Source organism: Heterodontus francisci, chromosome 36 (assembly GCF_036365525.1).
Source record: "Heterodontus francisci isolate sHetFra1 chromosome 36, sHetFra1.hap1, whole genome shotgun sequence".
NCBI classification, from domain to species: Eukaryota; Metazoa; Chordata; class Chondrichthyes; order Heterodontiformes; family Heterodontidae; genus Heterodontus; species Heterodontus francisci.
The window spans coordinates 8,897,710-8,920,945 of NC_090406.1; the positions used below are offsets into that span (position 1 = coordinate 8,897,710).

Sequence of the window (23,236 nt, forward strand, 5' to 3'; positions counted from 1 at the left end):
GGTGGATGTGGAAAGGATGTTTCCTCTTGTGGGCGAGTCCAGAACTAGGAGGCACTGTTTTAAAATTACAGGTCAGTCTCTTAGGACAGAGATGAGGAGAAATTTTTTCTCTGAGGCTTGTGCGACTTTGGAACTCTCTGCCTCAGAAGGTGGTGGAGGCGGGGTCATTGAATATTTTTAAGGCAGAGGTAGATCGATTTTTGTTAGGCAAGGGAATCAAAGATTATCAGAGGTAGATGGAAGTGTGGAACTCGAGACACAAACAGATCTTACTGAATGGCGGAGCAGGCTCGAGGGGTCGAATAGCCTACTTCTGCTAATTCATATGTTTGTATGTGGCATACTTAGATTAAAAGTTTCAATTATAAATGTGGCCACAGGAATATATAATGATTAAATAATGTATTAGCAGATAGATAACTCAGTTTGAATTGAGAGGAGGAAATGTGTCCAGTTTAAGTACATATTTCTAGGAACAAACCAAAACAAGGCTAGCTGGCCAGCTGTTAATCCACTCAACAGTCAATCATTCAAAATTGGGCTGTTATTTCTAATTTTTCTTTACAGTTTTGAACAAAAAAACTCGAGTATTTTAAAATGGATTTGTAATTCTGAAATCTGATATTAATGGAATTTAAGAAATGCAGACATAAATGTTAATTGTTTATGGGTTTTAAAATTCAACATCTGGATTATTCTGCATCAAACTGTGGCAGGAGTATCCTTTTCTCCCGTTTTCAAAAAAGTGATTATGGCTCCTTCCTGTCAATCCCAAAGGTGCAAGTATCTCTGAACTCTGCTGGAGAATTTTTCCAATGTAACAACCACCGCAATCCGGAAATAATTTGCGTGCAGTGCCCTGAATAATTCATGAAAAGCATAAGGTGCTATATAAATGCAAGACTTTATTGCCTCCTTTCAATTAAGTAGTTTAAGGATAAGCACGTGTGTTTTGATCATAAAAAAAACTTCTCAGTTTATAAAATATTAATAATCTGCTACTGGTGTCATAAGATTTCAATAAAGCTGTTTGACAGAACTTGCTGTCTGAAAAATAACTGCCATGTTTCACTATGCACAGACTCAGGCTATTCCGACCAACTGTTCTGTGCTGGTTTTTATGCTGTTTTATCCTGTTCTACTTCATCTCACCCTATCCTCATATCCTTCTGTTCCTTTCTCCCTCGTGATTATCTAGCTTCCCCTTAAATGCATCTGTGCTATTCACCTCAACTACTCCATGTGCTAGTAAGTCTTCTTTGGCCTCCTTGTCTCGGGAGACAATGGGTAAGCGCCTGGAGGTGGTCAGTGGTGTGTGGAGAAGCGCCTGGAGTGGCTATAAAGGCCAATTCTAGAGTGACAGACTCTTCCACAGGTGCTGCAGAAAAAATTGGTTGTCGGGGCTGTTACACAGTTGGCTCTCCCCTTGCGCTTCTGTCTTTTTTCCTGCCAACTGCTAAGTCTCTTCGACTCGCCACACTTTAGCCCTGCCTTTATGGCTGGCCGCCAGCTCTGGCGATCACTGGCAACTGACTCCCACGACTTGTGATCAATGTTACAGGACTTCATGTCGCGTTTGCAGACGTCTTTAAAGCGGAGACATGGACGGCCGTAAGTATATGTGCTAGTAAGTATACAGCGAGAATCAATGTAACGCACGATCTGTGACACATTTTCAGATTTGAGAGAGGAGTTATATAAATTCAAATATTCATGGTGCCGTATCATGAGTGTTCTTCTCTCTCACCGCCCCAGTAGGATTTCAACTATAATGATGTATGTGAAATTTCACTGGCTGCTGGATCTGGATATTCCAAATAACACAAGTCTGAAGTACTGGTAGTTAGAGGCTCGTCAATTGCTACAGTGGGAGAAACATGAGGTAATGAATTAAGTGAACTACAGTCACTTGTCTTTATATAGCACGTTTAATTATCCCAAGGCATCTGAGTATAAGAAAAGCACACTGATCACTAGTCGATATCTTGACCAAAAGACATGATCCAAAAATAAACAGGTTTCAAAGGAAGCTTTTGAAGGAAGGACCTCTTGATAAAGACAGAAGGCTCCACCACCAAGAGTGGAGTGGAGTGAGAGAAATGCACTGGAAATCAGAAGGAGAACACCAGCTATGCTGCAACATAGCACACTCGGCTCCAGGATGCAAATGCATCAGAAGGACAAAAGCATGAAAGGATTTGTAAACAAGAAACGAGACACTGAATTCAATGTATTTGGGAGGATATGAAGCCAATGGAAGTCAGCAAGGATAGGGTGGTAAGCAAGCAGCACAGGACAGAATGTAGGCAACAGAACCTATGATTTAGAGTTGACGCAAATTGGAGCTCAGGTAGCTGATGGGGGAGCATTGGAGAAGTGAGGTCATTGGGTGACAATGACATGGATGAGGGTTTCTACAATAGGGATAGAGACAAAACGTAACAGCACAAAAGCATATTGGTTTGAGTGCAATTCCTTTTGTCTGCAGTGTGTGGATACCAGTAAGTGAAATATCATCTAGTGAACACTAAACAAGACGCAACCCACTTGTACACACTGCAGTGACAACAATGAGTCACACTGTTTCTTTGCAACACATCACAAATGCTGGTCTGCAACCTAACAAGCTCAGTCCTGTGACTCCCATCGATGATATTGTCAAATAATAAATTTACAAATTGAAATAAACACCCACAAAAAAAAGCAGTTTATAGAAGGTAATGTCTATGTAAAGAGTGCAAAGTTGGAATGCAACTTCAAAAGTTGGATTAAAGTTTACAAACCACACAGCTACATGTTTATAGTCTTTGATTAATCGCCAATTGTACAATTCCCTTCCCAGCTACCTGTTGCCCTACATAGGAGCTCTCACTTATTAATGCTGCCAACAGCTGTGGCCTCATTAGCTTTTACCTGCAGCTGGATAAACAAAGAACAAAAAAAAACCTGCAATCTCCAAAAACACTAACTGGTTAAAACACGTTCGTTCAAACCAACAAGGAAGACGGATTTCGCTGCCTCTCTACGAACTTCGCAACCACAAGTTATGTAACAGTTTACTGCCGAGCACACCAGCGCAATGAGCGAAACCACATACTTCCAACGGCTTCTCGAGTAGAGGGATGTGGGTTTGTGGCAAGCTTCCGATCTTAGTCCACCATTCGTCGGAATGAAATGAGTGGATATTGGAGGCAGCTTTTTGAAACCTCGAGTTAGCTCTTGCACATTGACAAGTGGTTGGATTACTCAAACTGTAACGATAGTTATGAGAAAGAACATTCAGCTTATACGCTCAAAAAGAACTCGGTCACAGATCCCAGGTTTTCTTAGCTTTAAAGAAAAAAGGTTGAACTTTATGAAACTTAAACTCTAATTCGGTTAATGCCTACGGATACGCGGCGCGCCCACGCTAGCATTCATACGCGATACACACGTGCAGATAAAGACAGAAAAAGAGAAGAAACAAAGTGGAAAAGTTTGAGGCAATATATGAAGTGGTTTTGGTTACAATTTTTCAAGCTCACTGTAAAGTCCTTGATTGTAGGTAGGTCTTGCTTTTCGTTGGGGCCCAGCATTATTCTTAAATCTTCTTCGATGTAGAAGACTTTTCTCTCTTGAAAGTTCATGTGTCCTCAGTGGGTCCAGAGGCTTGTGAGGAAGAGATGGGAGCAGACAGGAGAGGTCTTCTCATTCCAGGAGCGAACAGTCTTTCTGAGTTCAAAAACTGTGGCTATTTCAAAAAACCCTGGACCAGCCAATTAGTCATGTGACCAGCTGGTTTAACCAGTCTTGGCTTTTGTGGATTGTATCACCTTAGCAGTCTCTGGAATGCTCTTCCTTACACCTTCAATATCAGGTGATCAAAATCCATTGTGGGTTGTATGTGTCCTTTGTCTCCACAAGCACTGTCTGTTAGTATGCAAATGATTGTCAGCTAAGTGTCTGGCAGCCCTTGTAACAGGCCTTCTCTTCTTCCCAGCAACAGTTTAATAACAATGGCCATATGAAAATTAATATGCTTCATTCTTGACAGGTGGGGGCCTGCATGACATGGGGTCTTTGCCCCCTCAAATTACACCTGCATAGACCTCTTTCAGGTGGGCATATGAAGAAAGTTCTTGATGTTTCAGAAGCTTGCTAACTCATTGCAGCATTAGGTCTGGCAGAGTCAAAGCAGGAGGCTGGAATTCAGGTAAAAGGTGCACACACAGGGTAAACGCAGGCAGAGAGAGATTCACCAGAATTTTGTCCAAGCTGCTTGTCCATTTAGGGGCTGCAAGCTTACGAGGTCAAACGCTATGAAATCCATTGGAGAGGTACGGAATATTTATGATATGTCAACTTAAAACACTCTAGAAAATCTAAATAAAATATATAAATTCTCAGATATATCATTCCGTCCAAAAAGTGTGATAGGAATGCAAGTTATAACTAAATGGAATGAAAGGAACAAATTGGTTTTCCTCTCGAAAAGAGAAAGCTAAGGGAACCTAATAATATTTCAGAAAATGAAAAGGTTTGATAGGGTAGATGTAGAGAAAACTTTCTACTTGTGAGGGAGTCCAGAACTAGAGGCCATAAATACCAGAGAGTCACTAATAAATTCAATAGGGAATTCAGGAGAAACAAAGAGTGATGAGAATGTAGAACTCGCTACCACATGGAAAATTGAGGCGAACAGCATCGCTGCATTTAAGGGGAAGCTAGATACGCATAAGTGAGAAAGTAATAGAAGGATATGCTGATACAGGGAGATGAGGTCGATTGGGAGAAGGCTCGTGTGGAGTATAAACATGAGCAAGGACCAGTCGGAGAACTTATTTCCATCCTGTTAAAATTTATGTAATTCTATGTAACCACTAAAAGTAGAGTGCAAATCTTCAATAGTCGCAGTTACTAAAAAGTTAGTTTATGTTGCAGGACATTCCCTCCTGTATACACACGTGCACAGGCACACATACAGATTGTCAGAAATTAGATGTAAAATTTAAGCTGTGTTCCTGCCGATTCAATGGCTACAAGTGCATCATTTGTGGAACAAGATATTAAATCACGGCTCCACCTTCTCATTCAGGTGGGCAGAAAAAGTCTCATGGCACTGCTCATGAGCGTGGAGCTCTTTGCTGCTGTCTTAGATCACGATTCTGCCCCCAACCAACTACATTCACCTGATTTGCCATTTGTGGGATCTTGCTATGTGGAAATTGTCACATTTGCCTACATGACAACAGGAAATGCACTTCAAAAAATAGTTACTGGACATGAAAGGTTGTGATTGCTTGAGGGCATGGGCATTCCATAAACACAAGTTCCTTCTTTTTGTTCTTAAAAATAGTTGCACGCTCATCTTTTGTCAACAGGGCAGCGGGTAACCTACTCAAATTCAGAGTGCATAACATGTTGTCTACCAGAGATATTCTCAAGGGTCACATTCCAAAGCTGTGGTTACATTTCACACAGTGCAAAGATCATCCTGCAACAACCAAGTGGGCTGCAATCATGCTCACCCCATCAGGAGGGACTTCTGCCCATGCACAATCACACAGACTGCCACTCCGTGATGAGTACATTTTCAGACTATAGATAGGAGTGTCTATTAGAAAGAGACTCTTCTTAGTTTATAAACTACCCAGCAAATATAATAAACTACCTCAGCATTTCTTAAACCCATCTTCACACCAGACCCAAATTCTATCCAGCATAGAGACAATCCCCAATGGTGAGGGACAGCCCTCCCTCCTGCCCCACCTCCGGGATCTTGCATGCTTGGCTTCAGTGCGATCCAAAGTCAGATTGCAATCTTACTGCCAAGTTACATTGCCAGCGCTGCATCAATGCAGAACCAAAGATCACTTCACATCAACCAAAAAAGTGACAGTATAATCATATTATAAAATGACTGGAGTACCCGGCCTCATTGCAAACCTCCAAAGCAACCCTCCAACAGGACACAACACTTCAGGATCAAACCAAGTGTGTCTGCCCTAGGAACTGTGCACAAGTTACAGGGAAGACAGCTGACTGAACAGAAAGAAGTGTTTACTTTCTGGAAGAGTGAACATTGGACTGGTAATTGCACTGTTTCCTCAATCAGTTCTCATCGATATTTTTCTTGAGAAGGCGGGAGGGCAGGGGTGGAACCAGGTGGTTTTAATCAGTTTTCCTTTTGCATCGTTACAGGGTTTATTGAATTTTGACTCTTCATTTAAAGAAAACAAAGACTCGACAGGCGACATCTCAGCTCACATGAAGGTACAGAGAGCAGATACAAAAGCACCATGTCAGGGCTCTGTAACAGCATATAAACAAGCCGACCTCGGGGTACGAAGAGAGATTCCACAATCTCACTCACCGTCTGTGAGAGAACTTAATGAGAATTTCTGAAATAGAAATGCTCAGACCAGCCACCGCAGGGGAGAGTCCCCATCTCTGACCAACAAAGTCTCAGGTTCGTTCCCCAGAGCCATGTTGCATCTTAACTACTGATGGGGTTCTGCATTTTCTGTTTTCATTTTTGAATCTTAACTCGTTCCGAGGCTAGGGAACTACAAGTAGAGATGGCGCCCCTTGGCTAAAGGAACCGTGCATGCAATCCCCCAGCCCCCCCTTCCCAAATGGAAAAATACTTTGAGGAAATACTTTGTGAGCAAGGCTTCAAGTGACTGACCTTCCGCATTGGAAAAACCAATACGTATTAGATCCCATATAGCCCGGGCTTGTTAAGTACATCCCAAAACTGTACTTCAGTTAAGCACGTGCTGTACTCGAAAAATGGCATCATCTCGTCACTAACACCTTCAAGCAATTACAGTAGTTATTTCACAAGGGAAAGGAAGAAGTCTCAATACAGCCGGCACCCCATGTCTCTCAAAAGCGACACGGCACAGATCAATCTAGTGTTTATCTTGTGCTGCGAAAGATGTCAAACGTAAATGCAACTGAACGTACACTGCCAACTGACAGCGTTTCCAGCCTCAATGTGAGAAAGCATCTCAAATGAAGTCTGCAACCAGCAGAGTCTAGTACCCGATAGATGCTCCAGTTCCATTTCTTCCCACCTACTTCTGTAATTTTGTCCAGTGAGCCACATGATACACGAGTCAGAAAGAAGTGCTACTGAGCTTCCACAATGAGTCAGCTCGTAAAAGGCAACACTCAAAACACAGGGTGCATAGTCCAATTCTTGGCCTCCACTGAATTAGCAGATCTCATTGAGGATAGCAGTAATGTTCATTGCCCCCTGGGTTACAGAAGAGGGAATAAAAAAAACAGCCATGGTTCAGATCGCTATCCAGTGGCTGACTACTGCTGGGAATGGGCACCTGGACAGGATCAAGGGTTTAACTGTGATGGTTATCACTTCCCTGCTGGCAACCAGCTCACATATGAAAGAATCACCACGTGCAACAATAACTTGTATTTATATAGAACCTTTAAGATAATAAAATGTCCCAAGTAGCTTCACAGGAACGTAAATCAGATACAAACTGACACCCAGCCAAACAAGATGATATTAGGGCGGGTGACTGATAGCTTGGTCAAAGAGTACGTTTTAAGATGCATCTTAAAAGGAGAGAGAGACAGACAGACGGAGTGGTTTAGGGAGAGAATTCCAGAGCTTATATGGCCTAGACAGCTAGCAACCTACTGGAAGACAATTATGAAATTACACCTGTGCACGTAAGCAGCCCCTTCAAAGAGGACAGAAAACTAGCTATTGAGAAAAAGGAATGGGGGAAACAGTAATGGGAAAATAATAAGATATAGGACTGTAGTCTGTCCAAGACGGAGTAGGAACATATTCCAACTGCAGTGCTCACGGCTCCTCCACTGCTGGAGTTCTTAGGGAATAAGACAATGAATAAAAGCAGCTGTTGGTTAAATGCCACTGTACTGGCTGGATGAATACAATTAATCTGGCATTTTGAATAAATTGGACATCACTGCTCATTATCAGTGTAACTCTTGTTTAAGAAGTCCATGGAAAAACACTGAAGCAAATTTTAACACATCAAGCACAGGTTACAGATCGACCAAACATGTCTCACTTACCCCATTAACACGCAGAGCAATGAAGGGTAAAGGTTCCACATACCCCAATAAGCAGAAGCACATCCCATGAGGGATGTGAGGAAGAACATTTTCAAAAACACTGGTAATGGCCTGCAACTTGCTGCCCTCGAGGGTGTGGAAGCGGAGACGATCAACAATTTCAAAAGGAAATTGGATAGGCACTTGAGGGAAATAAACTTTCAGGAATACGGGCAGAGCGGATAGAATGGGGCTGACTGGATTGCTCTACAGAGAGCCAGCATGGACTCAATGGGCTGAATGGCCTCCTCCTGTGCCAAGTGAATGTTGGTCCCTTGGAGGATGAGACTGGGGAGTTAATAGTATTTTGCCTCAGTTTTCACGGTGGAGGACACCAGTACCATCCCAATAGTAACAGGTACTGTAGAGGTTATAGAAAGGGAGGAACTTAGAACAATCATCACTAGGGAAAAAGTACTGAGCAAACTATTGGGATTGAAGGCAGACCAGCCCCCAGGGCCTGATGGCCTACATCCTAGGGTCTTAAAAGAAATGGCAACGGAGATAATGGATCCATTGGTTATAATATTCCAAAATTCCCTGGGTGCGGAAAAGGTTCCAGTGGATTGGAAAAATGCTAATATAACACCCTTATTCAAAAAGGGAGGGAGGCAGAAAGTAGGAAACTATAGACCAGTTAGTTTAACATCTGTCGTTGGGAAATTGTTAGAATCCATTATTAAGGAAGTAATAACAGGACATTTAGAAAGTCAAAACGCAATCCATCAGAGTCAGCATGGTTTTATGAAGGGTAAATAGTGTTTGACTAATTTGCTAGAGTTCTTCGAAGATGTAACAAGTGAAGTGGATAATGGGGATCCTGTAGATGTATTATATCTGGACTTCCAGAAGGCATTTGATAAGGTGCCGCACAAAAGTTTAATACACAAGGCAAGATCACATGGGGTTGGGGCAATTTATTAGCTTGGATAGAGGATTGGCTAACCAACAGAAAACAGAGAGTCGGGATAACTGGGTCCTTTTCTGGTTGGCAAGATGTAACTAGTGGGGTGCCACAGGGTTCAGTCCTCAGGCCCCAACTATTTACAATCTATATTAATGACTTGGGTGCAAGGATAGAAGGTACTATAGCCAAATTTGCAGATGACACTAAAATAGGTGGGATAGTAAGTTGCAATAAAGAAATAAGAAATCTACAAATGGATAGGGTAGGCGAATGGGCCATAATTTGGCAGATGGAGTTTAACGGGGATCAGTGTGAGGTTATCCATTTTGGTCGGAAGAATAGAAAGGCAAATTATCTAAATGGAGAGAAACTTCAGAGTGCTTCGGTGCAGAGGGATCTGGGTGCCCTCGTGCATGAATCAGAGAAAACTAGTATGCAGGTGCAGCAGGTAATAAGGAAGGCAAATGGAATTTTTGAATTTATTGCTAAAGGAATAGAGTATAAAAGTAGGGAAGTGTTACTGCAACTGTACAAGGCATTAGTGAGACCGCACCTGGAGTATTGCGTACAGTTTTGGTCCCCTTACTTGAGGAGGGATGTAGTTGCACTGGAGGCAGTTCAGAGGAGGTTTACTAGATTGATTCCAGAGATGAGGGGTTTGTCTTATGAAGAGAGATTGAGCAGTTTAGGCCTTAATTCTCTAGAGTTTAGAAGGATGAGAGGAGATCTAATTGGAAGTATATAAGATGATGAAGGGGTTTGACAAAGTAGACGTAGAAAGGATGTGTCCTCTGGTGGGGCAATCTAGAACAAGAGGTCATAGTTTTTGGATAAGGGTAGCAGATTTAAAATAGAGATGAGGAGAAATTACTTCTCTCAAAGGGTCGTGAGTCTGTGGAATTCACTACCCCAGAGTGTGGTGGTTGCTGGGACATTGAGTAAATTTGAGGAGATAGACAGATTTTTAATTAGTAAAGGGTTGAAGAGTTATGGAGAACGGGCAGGAAAGTGGAGTTGAGGCCATGATGAGATCAGCCATGACCGTATTGAATGGTGGAGCGGCCTCGAGGGGCTGAATTGCCTACTCCTGCTCCTAGTTCTTATGATGAATCTATGACACAGAATACAATAATGGCAGGGACAATACCATATAACCCATTAAACACTAACTACAGTCACAACCCCCATTACACAAACCGTTACCACAAGCACAGAAAACAGTAACAGGAGATCCAATTACCCCAGTAAATATTAGCACAAATAGAGACACTGTCAACTTAATTTCCCTTCTCACAACTTACTATTCATATGTATAGCAACATGAACTAAATTCCCTAACTTGAAACACCCAGGGTCGTTACAATATAACTTCAAAACTACAAATGGCACTGATTTCAAAGTCAAGAAACTGCAACCTTCAGGAAAGTTCAAAAAAATTCTTGTCCGTCAGCATTTAAATTGGCTACTTTTCCCATTGCCTCCCTAAACTCAAAGAAAGTAGAGACTGACTTAAAACACCACGTGTGTCACAGGCCGAGATGGGGCTGAATCGACCAGAATTGGAGCCCGGCTACACATTAACATAAGCTGACTCATGGGGGGGTTGGGGGAGGTGCCATCTTAAAATTGAACAGTACACAAACAGAAAATTTCTTAACACTCCCCGTCACCAACAAGTTTCCCCATCTCTGTATCATCTCACCCTATTTCTCATTTCAATTATTTCCCTTTTAATTCTTTAGATCTACACATACACAAATTCAAAACTGGCAAAGTCCATCCCAAACACGAATCCTTGGCTCAGATGTAGCTCACACTCTCACCTCAGAGTCAGAACATCGCGGGATCAAGTCCAACTCCAGAGATGTGAGCACAGAATCAAGACCGACACTCCAATACAGTGATGAGGGAGCGCTGAACTGTCAGAGGGGTCGTGTTCTGGCTAAGACGTTAAGATGAGGTATCATCTGCTCTCGAGTGGATGTAAAACATCCCCGCACTTTTCGGAGAACAGCAGGGGAGCTCTCCCTGTTGTCCTGGCCAATATTTATCCCTCAAACAACATCACCAAAACAAATTATCTAGTCATTATTAGATTGCTATTTTTTTAGAGTTTATGGTGTTTAAATTAGCTGCCAAATTTCCTACATTACAACAGTTCTGAAGCACTTCATCAGCTGTAAGCGCTTTGGGATCTCCTGAAGCGGTGATAAACACTTTCTGAATGCAAGGCTTTCTTTTTTCCCTGCATTGCTGGAAATAAAAGCCTGGAAACAGAGATTCTCCTCTCCTGATGGCACCAACTCATTCTAGGGTACCGTTTCGCAAGAATCTGCATCCCTCAGAACATCTCCACAAGTGACCTTCACAGTTGAGCATAGTCACTCACTGGGTAAAGGTATTACCAGCTACAATCATTGTCCTAAGAAGCAAGAATATTGCAGTTTTATTTTTTTTTATTTAGAGATACAGCACTGAAACAGGCCCTTCGGCCCACCGAGTCTGTGCTGACCAACAACCACCCATTTATGCTAACCCTGCAGTAATCCCATATTCCCTATCACCTACCTACACTAGGGGCAATTTACAATGGCCAATTTACCTATCAACCTGCAAGTCTTTTTTGGCTGTCGGAGGAAACCGGAGTACCTGGCGAAAACCCACACGGTCACAGGGAGAACTTGCAAACTCCGCACAGGCAGTACCCAGAATCGAACCCAGGTCCCTGGAGCTGTGAGGCTGCGGTGCTAACCACTGCGCCGCAGTTATAATCATACATCACATATCTCAGGAACAACATCGATAAGGGAAGGAAGAACAACAGAGGTTGCACCTATTCAAACATTCCTGCACACTTTACCCCCGAGATTTCATTGCTGTTGTTAGGCAGGAAAACAAGGTGCAAATTTCGCACTCAGTCGGAGGTCCCACAAACAGTGAGATCAGTGGCCAGTTAATGCAGTTTCCACCACTACGATCCTCCAAGATCTCTGCGCTCTTCCAGTTCTGGCCTCTTGCGTACTCCAAATATTCATCGTTCCACCATCGGCAGCCGTTCCTTCGGCTGCTCAAGCCCTAAAATTCCTTCACTAAACCTCTCTGCCACTCTACTTCTCTCTCCTTCTTTAAGACACTCCTTAAAACCTACCACTTTTGGCCACCTGTTATATCTCCTTACGTGGCTCAGTGTATTTGATAATCCTGTGAAGCACCTTGGAACGTTTTACTGTGTTAAGGGTGTTATATAAATGCAAGTTTGCTGCTGCTGATGACGACTGGAGGAGGAATATCAAGACACCAGAGCTCTCTGACCTTCTTCAAATAGTGTCATGGGATTTTTACGATCTACCTAAATCACAAACATCATACCTGAAAGACGACCCCTGCAGTCCTGCACTGAAGCATCAGCCTAGATTGTACTCAAGTTCTCAAGTGCAGCTTAATCATCAAACAACCAACAACTTGCATTTGCATAGTACCAGTGCAATAAAGAATCATCCGATGGCGCTCACAAACATTGGGAAAGCAAGGACATTAGGAAGGACGAAGCTGAGTGGAAAAACTTTTGAAAAAGGACAATGGGAAAAAGAAAAGAGGAATACCCAAGAGATGGAAAAAGGTACTCAAGGCACTTCATGGAGGCACTAGAGATAATAGGGATGGGTGACCAAAAGATTGGTTAAAGTCATCATATTTAAGGAAGGTCCTAAAAAGATGAGAGCTAAGTGGAGAGGCAGTGGGGGTTAGAAAAAGAATTCCAGAGAGGGAGCCTCGATGGCCAATGATAGGAAAGGGAGCAAATGCACAAGAAGCCAGAGTCAGAGGAACTAATGGGGGATTGTATGCCGACATAGATGGGGAGGAGCAAGGCCACAAAGGGATTTAAAAATGAGGATGAGAATTTTAAATTTGAGTCATTGAAGAACTGGGAGCCAATGTAAGTCAGCGAGCACAGGGTTAGCTGAGAAAGAGGATCTTGGTACAGGTAAGGAAACAGGCAGAGTTTTGGATAAATTGAAGCTCGCAGAGGTCAGCCAGGAAAGTAGCAGAATAGTCAAATGACAAAGACATGGATGAGGGTTTCTGCAGCAGATGGGTCAAGGCAGGGGCCAACGATTATGGAGATGGAAGATGGTGATCTTTGTGATGGAGAAGATAAGGGTTGGAAAATCAGTTCAGGGCTTTGAATAGGACGCCAAAGGCTGCAAATGGTTTGGTTCAACTTGCAACAACGGCTGGAGAGGGAATGGAATCAGTGGCAAGGGTACAAGGTTTATAGTTTATGGTGAGACACAAAGACAATAGCTTTAGCCTTCCCGATGCTTTGATTGGAGGAAACTGTGGCTCATCCAAGACCGGATTGCGTACAAGTAGCCCTGAGAGCTGAGAGGCAGCAGCAAGAGAGGTGTTGGGGAGGTAGAGCTGATCTTATGGTCAAGATGACATGCTCAAAGGGGAGAAGGTGCCAGAGGAATAGGTGAAGAGACCAAGGTATGATTTGTTGATAATTGCCACACCATCACCACACAAGAACGCAACAGCTAACATTATGTAAATTATTAGAGAACTGACCTTAAGGATCAAGACCCCTAATGTAGGACACCAAGATTAAAAAGAGAGTAAAATAAAAGATAAATCAGCAAATAGGAGTTAGACAACCCCAAGCTTGAGTTTTAAAAGACTATAGTCTTAGGAATAAGAAAAAACTGAAGCAGACTAAGAGGAGATTTGATAGAGGTGTTTAAAATCATGGAGGCTTTAGATAGAGTGAATAAAGAGAAATGGGTCCCTATGGCTGAAAAGTCAATAACCAGAGGACAGATTTAAGGTTCCGAAGAAGGGTCACTGACCCGAAACGTTAACTCTGCTTCTCTTTCCACAGATGCTGCCAGACCTGCTGAGTGAATCCAGCATTTCTTGTTTTTGTGACAGATTTAAGGTGATTGGTGAAAGCACCAGAGGCGACATAAGGAAAAACTTTTTTTTTTACAGTGAGTGGTGAGGATTTGAAATGCATCGATAGGACGGTGGATACAGATTCAATAGTAGCCTTCAAAGGGGAATTGGATAAATACTTGAAGGGGAAAAAAATTGCAGGTATATGGGGAAAGAGTAAGGGAGTGAGATGGCTCTTCTAAAGAGCTGGCACAGATTCAATGGGCCAAATGGCCTCCTTCTGTGTTGTACTATTCTATGATAGTTTTGAGGGTCCGGGAAAGGATGAGTTAAAGAAGATGGTGCAATGAGTTTTGGTTTGAGTACAGCAAGGATGCAGGAAAGAAGAATGTACAGGACAATGCATGACAACTTGGAGCAACAACGAACACAGGGAAAAGAAGAAAAAGATGAAGGGAGAACAGAGGAGCAACAACGAACACAGGGAAAAGAAGAAAAAGATGAAGGGAGAACAGAGGAGCAACAACGAACACAGGGAAAAGAAGAAAAAGATGAAGGGAGAACAGAGGGAGACTGAGAAAGCTGGAAATTTGCACTAAATAATATGGAAGTGACTCAGAGTAAATCAGCTAAGAATTTATAAGAAGAATTTTAAGACTCCATGTAGTTTCAAAACAGGAAAGCAGTGCAAAAACATAATATTCTGTAAGGCCAAATATTAGCATCATGGCTCTATTTCTGCCTTTAGATTAAGCAAACTGACACTTACTTCATTCCAAACTACCCTTGTCTTAAGCCAAGAAAGTATAAATTTTATTCAAGACAGCAGGGAACCCGACAGTTGATAAACATGCTCATGTCCCAGCAGATTCCTGACCAGCCCCGTGCAGAGACAGAAATTTAAAACATTCTCTCCGCAGTAATTATAATTTTTTTTACATAAAATAAGTCAAGAGGATTTTGGGTGGCAGCGCACAAAGCAGCAGTTCGCAAACGTTGGATGAAAAGCTGAAATGTTTTTAAAACTGCAGTCTATTCAGCATTCAAAAAATACACCTCTTCTATACGCCCTCCTCCTCCTCCCCCAATCTGTTTACAGATAGATAAATAAGCCTTCACTTTAGTAAAGAATTCAGTGGCAGCCTGTTCTCTTCACTTTCTGGCCTCCTTTACATTCCTCCCTTCCTCTCTAGTGACAGGGCCGTTAGCTGTTTTGGGTTCCACACTGTGAAGGCTCTCCCTAAACCCTTCCAAACGTGCCACATCTCTCCCCACCTTCAAAAAGAGCCTCTCATTTCCTCAGCCATGTCTTAGGTAACTTCCCGCAAGTCTTCTCCTGAAACTCCTCGGTGCTTATTTCTTCACTCTGCAAAGCAGCTTAGCACTATGCTACTAGAGCAAAGGTGCTTTGTAAAGGCGAGTTGTCGTTGTTGACAACATTAACTTTACGTAGAGAAATTGTAATCTTGTACCTTCTGTACTGAGCAGGACAACACCAGCAATATCACCGCCACGTCCATGTTCCCTTCTAAGCCACACACCATCCTGACTCGGGCACATATCGCCCGCCATTCTTTCATTGTCACTGGGTCAGTTTCCTGTGATCCCCTACCCAGCAACTCTGTGGGAGCACCATCACCACCGGGTACACAGAAGTCACCAGCTTCTCAGAACCGGCATTGCCCATGCCTGAGGGTAGCAAATAAAAAAAAACCTTATATGTCAACCACAGACACTGTCCTTTGATGTGCAAGTTGCTACAGATTTGGGATCAACAATTTGCATTTATATAATGTTCTTAACTTAGTAAAAAGCCCCAAGGCTCTCCAGAGTGCCACTCAGTAGTCAGAACCTGCAAGTATATGGTGACCAATGCTCCCGCTAAACTGCACACGTGCAGCCACGCAGCAACCTGTTAGGTACCGCGCAGGCCTTATTCCGTGCACACACAGCCAGGCAAAGAAATTTAAAGCTAACACACATTGGAAAAAAAATTGGCCGCGTATAACATTTTACAGTGACATCTGGCATGGCAAAATTGAATGGAAAATGTTGACATAGCAATTCATAATGGTAAATGTTGACACAAAAAGCATGATGAAAAATTGTGAAAGAGGAAGCAAAGTTTATAGATAGGAACGGTGCTCCCAACATAAGAATTTTAATATATAGGTTATTTTGCAATGAACCGCGGCAATTATTTTCCACAAAGGTGTTTACACTAGGAGTTCCACAGAGAGTGGAAAGGGAAGAGGTGGGAAGCAATGGGACAGCGAGAGCTCCTAATCTCTAACTAATGACCCCAATAAGCCCCTCCACTGGAAAGTAAATGCGTGGACAGGACTGGACTCAGTTACAATATCTGCAAAGAATGGGTATTTAGAAGACGACAATGCCCTCGGGGTGGGCGGGGGGGGGGGGAGGTGCCGGGTTGGAGGGGACAGAAAGAAAGTGGGGAGGGGGGGGAGGTTTGGGGAAGAACTGGAATTAAGTACTGAAGGAGGAAAAACTGGCAAGCAGCCAATTCTAACACTCTAGCACTTTCTATTCAACTCCTCCCATGTCAGCAAGGCTGAGCCACTTCTGAGTGTTACACAAGACAGTGCAACAATGATCAACTATCTTAAATAAAAAAGCAACCTCTGTGCAATTACTGATGTGTGTTCATTTCCTGGTCACTGAAAATGTAACTCTTGAAGCCTTTCTGACTTCTGCCAACGATGCAGCTCTCAACTCAGCACTGCAATACACGAAGATCTAATTTCCTAACAAATGATCTGACAAGAATGTACATTAGGCAAGTCTCAATGAATATTATGGTATGCAAGCACAACGCTCCAACTGACAATATTTTGAAATTTTTTTTACATTAAAAGAGCATGCTGCAGAATTTGGCATGTTCGGAGTAAAAAGATCACCTGGATTGCTTCACAAGATGTGAGAGTAAAATAAAGGAAAGACGTACATTTATACAGCAATGCAATATTTCACATCTGTTTCTGAACATGTAAAAGCACTCAATATACAATGAATCATTTTGAAATGCCACAATTCTATTATTCAGGAAACACAAAACCCACTTTGCGCACACTGAGATCCCACAAACTGCAATTGGATGAAGGATCAATCTGTTTGAATATAATGGCGATTGAAGAAGGAATTGTAGCTAGTGTACTGGGACAGCTTTTCTTCCAAAGTTCTATGGGACCTTTTTAACATCCGCCTAAACAGGCAGACTGGGCATCAGTTTAAAGTGATTGCTGCACAGACTATGTCAACATTTTTTGGATAGGTGTTTGAGGGGAAAGGGGAATATTAGAGGAATATGGGGACAGAGCGAGCATAAGGGTTTAGGAGATCTACTCATTTGAAGGATAAAGAAGGATCAGAAATTGGCTAGCTGAAAGAAGACAGAGGGTGGTGGTTGATGGCAAATGTTCATCCTGGAGTTTAGTTACTAGTGGTGTACCGCAAGGATCTGTTTTGGGGCCACTGCTGTTTGTCATTTTTATAAATGACCTGGAAGAGGGTGTAGAAGGGTGGGTTAGTAAATTTGCAGATGACACTAAAGTCGGTGGAGTTGTGGATAGTGCCGAAGGATGTTGTAGGGTACAGAGGGACATAGATAGGCTGCAGAGTTGGGCTGAGAGATGGCAAATGGAGTTTAATGCAGAAAAGTGCGAGGTGATTCACTTTGGAAGGAGTAACAGGAATGCAGAGTACTGGGCTAATGGGAAGATTCTTGGTAGTGTAGATGAACAGAGAGATCTTGGTGTCCAGGTGCATAAATCCCTGAAGGTTGCTACCCAGGTTAATAGGGCTGTTAAGAAGGCATATGGTGTGTTAGCTTTTATTAGTAGGGGGATCGAGTTTCGGAGCCACGAGGTCATGCTGCAGCTGTACAAAACTCTGGTGAGACCGCACCTGGAGTATTGCGTGCAGTTCTGGTCACCGCATTATAGGAAGGATGTGGAAGCTATGGAAAGGGTGCAGAGGAGATTTACTAGGATGTTGCCTGGTATGGAGGGAAGGTCTTACGAGGAAAGGCTGAGGGACTTGAGGTTGTTTTCGTTGGAGAGAAGGAGCAGGAGAGGTGACTTAATAGAGACATATAAGATAATCAGAGGGTTAGATAGGGTGGATAGTGAGAGTCTTTTTCCTCGGATGGTGATGGCAAACACGAGGGGACATAGCTTTAAGTTGAGGGGTGACAGATATAGGACAGAGGTAGTTTCTTTACTCAGAGAGTAGTAGGGCCGTGGAACGCCCTGCCTGCAACAGTAGTAGACTCGCCAACTTTAAGGGCATTTAAGTGGTCATTGGATAGACATATGGATGAAAATGGAATAGTGTAGGTCAGATGGTTTCACAGGTCGGCGCAACATCGAGGGCCGAAGGGCCTGTACTGCGCTGTAATGTTCTAAAAAAAAAAGACCAAAACAAACTGGTTAGGCTGAACAGCCTGTTTTCCTTTGCAATTTCTATGTAATTTAAATGAGTAATGCAAAAGGACATTACTTCTGACAAGGCAGCTCTCCCTCAGTACTGCATTGACACTATCAGCCGAAATTACATTGTTAAGTTGTGGTCAGGTGTGAAACCTCAACTTTCTGACTCAGAGGCAAGAGGGTGACCCTATAAACTGCCTTGAAAACTCCTGAGATTTAGGTTAAAGTCCATTACAATTGCTTACCAGAGTTTTTAGTAACTATATCATTGTTTGAAGGTGGAAATGTTGCAAATGGTAAATATATAACCAGCGGACAGAATATTGAGGCTTGGGTTCAAATCCCACTCCAGAGATTTGAGCATATCTAGGCTCGACACTTCACTGCAGTACTGGGGGATTGCTGCACTGTCAGAGGTGCCATCTTTTGACACGACGTTAGATGACAATCCTGCCAGACCATGCTGGTCATTCAAAACCTAGAATGCTCCCAATGTCTTGACCAACATTCCACACTCAGTCACTTTTATGTGGCAGGAAGAAGAAACAACAATGTGCATTTATATAGCACCTTACTGTGTGCCAGGACATCCCAAAGTGCTTCACAACTAATGAAACACTTTGCACACAAGGTCCCACAAACAACAATGAGATACTGAGGTCTCGCCACAAACTTTGTGGGTTCATGTCCCACTTCAAAGACTTCAGCACATAATCTAAGATGACACTGAGAGAACACTGCACTGTCGGAGGTGCCGGCTTAAACTGAGGCCCAGTCTCCCCTCTCAGGTGGATGTAAAAGATCCCACAGCACTATACAAAGGTGCTTCTACCCTTTGCACAATGTGGCCCAGGAGGACAACAGAATGCTTAATCACCAGCAAGTGATTTCTCAAACTTTAATTTCCCCCAACTTTCATTTCCCCCACACTCAATTTTTTCTCCTCCACTCCCAAAGGTAGATGGACAGTTTTGCACCTTTTGGGTGGTAAAACTTTTTGTGCAGGCTCACCTATGTTAAATATATTTAACAATGAGAGTGGGGGGCTGGCAGGGAACACAAGGCAGTCAAAACCAATCCTGAGTTTTTTTTCATCCAATGCTCACACACGGTCACTTTCAACGGGAGAGTGGAGTGACTGGCTAGTTGTCAGAATCATGAATTTCGGCCAACTGTATACCTAGCTCCCTCAAAAGAGTTACTTGTGACACTCTTACCAGCAACTGTACCAGGAGCAGCATACTAGAAATTAACTTTTAATTAAAGCTCAGGCACTTTTAATATGGTGGGGGAGCGCGACATAGGAGACAGGGGATAAGAGAGAATTAAAACTGCCACTTTAGGTATTCTCCTGCTGGTACGTAGGCTTTTGAATCACTTTTCAAAAGATTCCTGCTTTAGTTTTATTCCCAACGAGTTAAGCCTTGGTAAAAGGACGTTCAGCTCACTGCAACAGTCCATTCACAGAGCAGTTACCATCCTGGGATGAAACACGCTGCCCCAGAATTCCAGCGAAACAGTTCACACATCTGAATGAAACTTGTGACAGGAAGATGGAACTTTTTTTTTAAAAAAAAGAAAAACAAAATAAAAACATTTACAAGGGTAAGTAGGGTCCCAGTAGAATGGAGAACACACAATATTTTGGAAGTGGATGAGGCTGAATAAACCAAGCAGCATTGAAAACTGGGTTTTAAAGGATTATCAAAAGCGTACAGTGAAATCCTTTCGATCCTCTCAGAGTAGTTATGAAAGAGACTTTTATTACGAGTGAGCTCATATTCAGCGGCAACGAACCCTGTGCAGATGACGATATATTCTCACCCACTGCGGGTTAGCCCAAACTGTAACTTTATAGCTCCGCAGGTGAAGATGTTCACCCACAAGAGTAACACAGGCAAAAAAAAAGTACACTTTAAATGCACATTTCTGCCTGTATTGTTGGGACAACCTTGAATTCGATATTACTGCATTCCCCAGAATTATGGGGCACATTTCACAAGCAATTTTTCCGATGCAAGATATTTAAAAAGGTGAAACACGAGCAAAGGGGAGGAGATAAATCACATCCCAATAAGTAGAATTAAAACAAATGCAAAGACGGCCACAAACACAACTTTTACCAGAACACAAGTTTACAAGAAGCACTTTAAAAACCTAACTCCTCCATCCAAAGCCAGGGTGACATGAGAAAGTGTGAAATTCAGCTTTTATATTTCATGGGATCCAGGGCTTCTCCTGGTGCTGTACAGATTGCAATGAGCAACTCATGTCCATTTGCAACTAAGTGCTCTGCTTTGACTTGCTGACTGGATGTCAAATCTCGTTTTTATGACAGGAGATTTTCACTGGTATTTTGGGGGGATTTAATCCAAGAAAACTGTGGATCAGTGGCCATGCCCTGACGCAAGACTTAACCAAGAAATCATCATAGTCGTTAACTGATTAAAGAGTCTGAGAACTAGAATTCTTGAAATAAAACGGAATATTCTGGAAATGGAAGTATTTTAATACATGTTTTTTTTTTAAAGCCAATATTTTCACAATTCTGGTATTCTGGGTGCAAACATAGAGACTTTTCACCAACACATCTCATACTATCTTTAAATCAAACCAACAAACTGTCAGCCTGTGTACAATTTATTCCAATAACACAAACGCAACCTTAAAATTTCTGCCTTTTTTGCAAATGCACCCAAGCAATTAAAATTTATTCCGTCTCCCTAAATAACTTGCCTCTGCCCTGTCCTCTCACCAATGTGAATTATTATTACAATGGACATTTCAAAATAATAATTAGTTGCAGGTCTGAGCAAATCCAACGAAATCAGCTCGAGTCTCAAAGTTTAAAAAAAAATAAAAGCCTTCACACTGCAAGAATAAAGGTTTTCTTTTAAATTGCACCTGAAAGGAAATGGGCCCTGTCCTTGCTCAATCCCCGGCTCTCGGTTTTAGTTCCACCCAGACTAGTGCGAGCTGTCTCCTTTACCCTCTCTAATCCACCCCCAGGCTTTTGAGTGCACATTAGGCCGCAAACTGTACCAATACAGGGTAAGAATGTTGACAGAATAGGTCATTAAATTTCCACATAAAAGCAACAAAAAATGTAAAACAAAACACACCATGTCAAAATAATTAGCTTTAAACCTTTCTGAATGTGAACTTATAAAGCTTTTTTTTTTCTCTGGTAGTTTTAAACACTTACTTTTTGGTTCTGTTGGGCCAATGTTGGCCAGAATGAAGAGGGTCACCAAGGCTAATATCAAAGTCTTTCTCCTCATCTTGGAACTGGAATCTTCCTGGTGAAGCTCCAAATCAACACCCAGGCTCCCCCCCCCCACACACACAGGCCTTGGATATAACTGAATAAAAACTAAAATAAAACACAGGGAAGACTGACAACCCCAATAAAAGTTGTTCTTGAGAGGGCACTAAGGGCTGGGAGGGGGTAAAAAAAAAGGCAAGAAAAAAAAATCTCCCAGCAAAGAAGTACAACTATTTCAAGAACCCCCACCAATAAAAATTTTCTTGAATTTTTCTCTCAACAAAGATTAAATAAAGTGATCTTGGCAGTTAAATTGGCACAAATCCTTCATTTTATCCATGGGGGGGGGGTGGAAAATTAATTTGTCCTTTTTCACCCCCTTTCTCCACAAAGTCTTTTTTTAATGAGTTTGTTGGGGGGGGGGGGGACAGCAGGAAGGTTAAAAAATTTTTACTCCTTTTTTTTTCTCCTTTTCTGTTTGGAGGATTAATTTTTCCACCACAGCTGAAGAAGTCCTTCTCAATCTTTCTTCTGTAAAAATTCTCTCTGGAAATCACATTGGAATTGAAAAGGTTGTGGCTTCACTGCCAAATTCCCCAATGCAAGAAAGCCCTCATTTCCTCCTCTTTTATATCATCTTCAAACTCCTTTTTTTTTGTATATTTATATTTCCTTTTAACACGATGATATCACTGGAAGGTGGTGGAATTGTTCGCTTTTTCCCCCCCACATTACCAATCCTGAGAGGAGAAAGAGAAAAAAAAATCCCTTCAGGAAACAATCTGTTGAGAAAACGACAAACACAAACCAAAATATCCTCCAAGACAATTTTTCCCTCAGTGATAGCAACTTGATTTCCTTTGGCTTGCTGCCTAGGCTTCCTCTTCTTTTTTTTTTATATATTGCAAAGTCGCCCAAAGAAAATATAAAGATCGCTAATTTCACCAAAGGAACAAAACAAAAAAAAAAATGTTTAATAAATTATCAGAACACCAGGCGCCAAACTGCACAACAACCAGAAAATCCTTGAAGGGTTTTTTTTCCCCTCTTTTTGGCTTCAACACATTCCAAAGTGATTTTTTTTCCCCAATTTTTTTTCCTCTTTCTCTCCTGTTTCTTCTTTTAAAAGGAATTCAAATGTAATTGTTGTTTTGTTTTTGAGGAGGTGAAGAACTGGTGGACAAGCAATAAAATAAAAATATAATTTAGAGGAGCCTCGAACCAATACAGCAAGCTCAAACTTCTTCTGGCTGTGTCGAGTAAACAAGCACGGCCAGCCCAGGGGGAGAGAGAGAGAGAAGAGGGAGGGGAGAGCAAGAGAGACTCGACAACTGCAAAAATCTGAACCAGGAGTTTAGAGATTCATGGACTGGACTCGCTGATAAAACCCAGAGAGAGAGAGAAAAATGCAAAATGTGGACTGTGGTCGCAACAAGAAAAAAAACAGAACAGGTTTTTCAGGAAGGGAGTGTTACAGAGACAAAGGTGACATGAAAAACCTGGTCTGATTCACTGACAGATTGGATTGGATTAGAGGTAAAATAACAATCCGGAGAGGAGATAATGTTTATTGAAGGTCATTTGCATTTTGAAGTTGCATGGTGTGCATTAGTACGGTATCGTTTCATG

The 23,236-nt window shown here is 42.2% G+C and overlaps 1 protein-coding gene across 2 annotated transcripts in view; it reads right to left on the bottom strand.

The window, feature by feature from the left end:
• LOC137351565 (insulin receptor-like) overlaps window positions 1-22,874 on the bottom strand; it is a 245,345-nt gene extending 222,471 nt beyond the window's left edge. For both annotated transcript variants that reach the window (XM_068016102.1, XM_068016101.1), the window contains exon 1: window positions 21,548-22,874. In XM_068016102.1, the coding sequence (XP_067872203.1) occupies window positions 21,548-21,623 (76 nt within the window). In that variant the 5' untranslated portion in view covers window positions 21,624-22,874. The remainder of the gene's footprint in view (window positions 1-21,547) is intronic.
• Window positions 22,875-23,236: the final 362 nt, after the last annotated feature.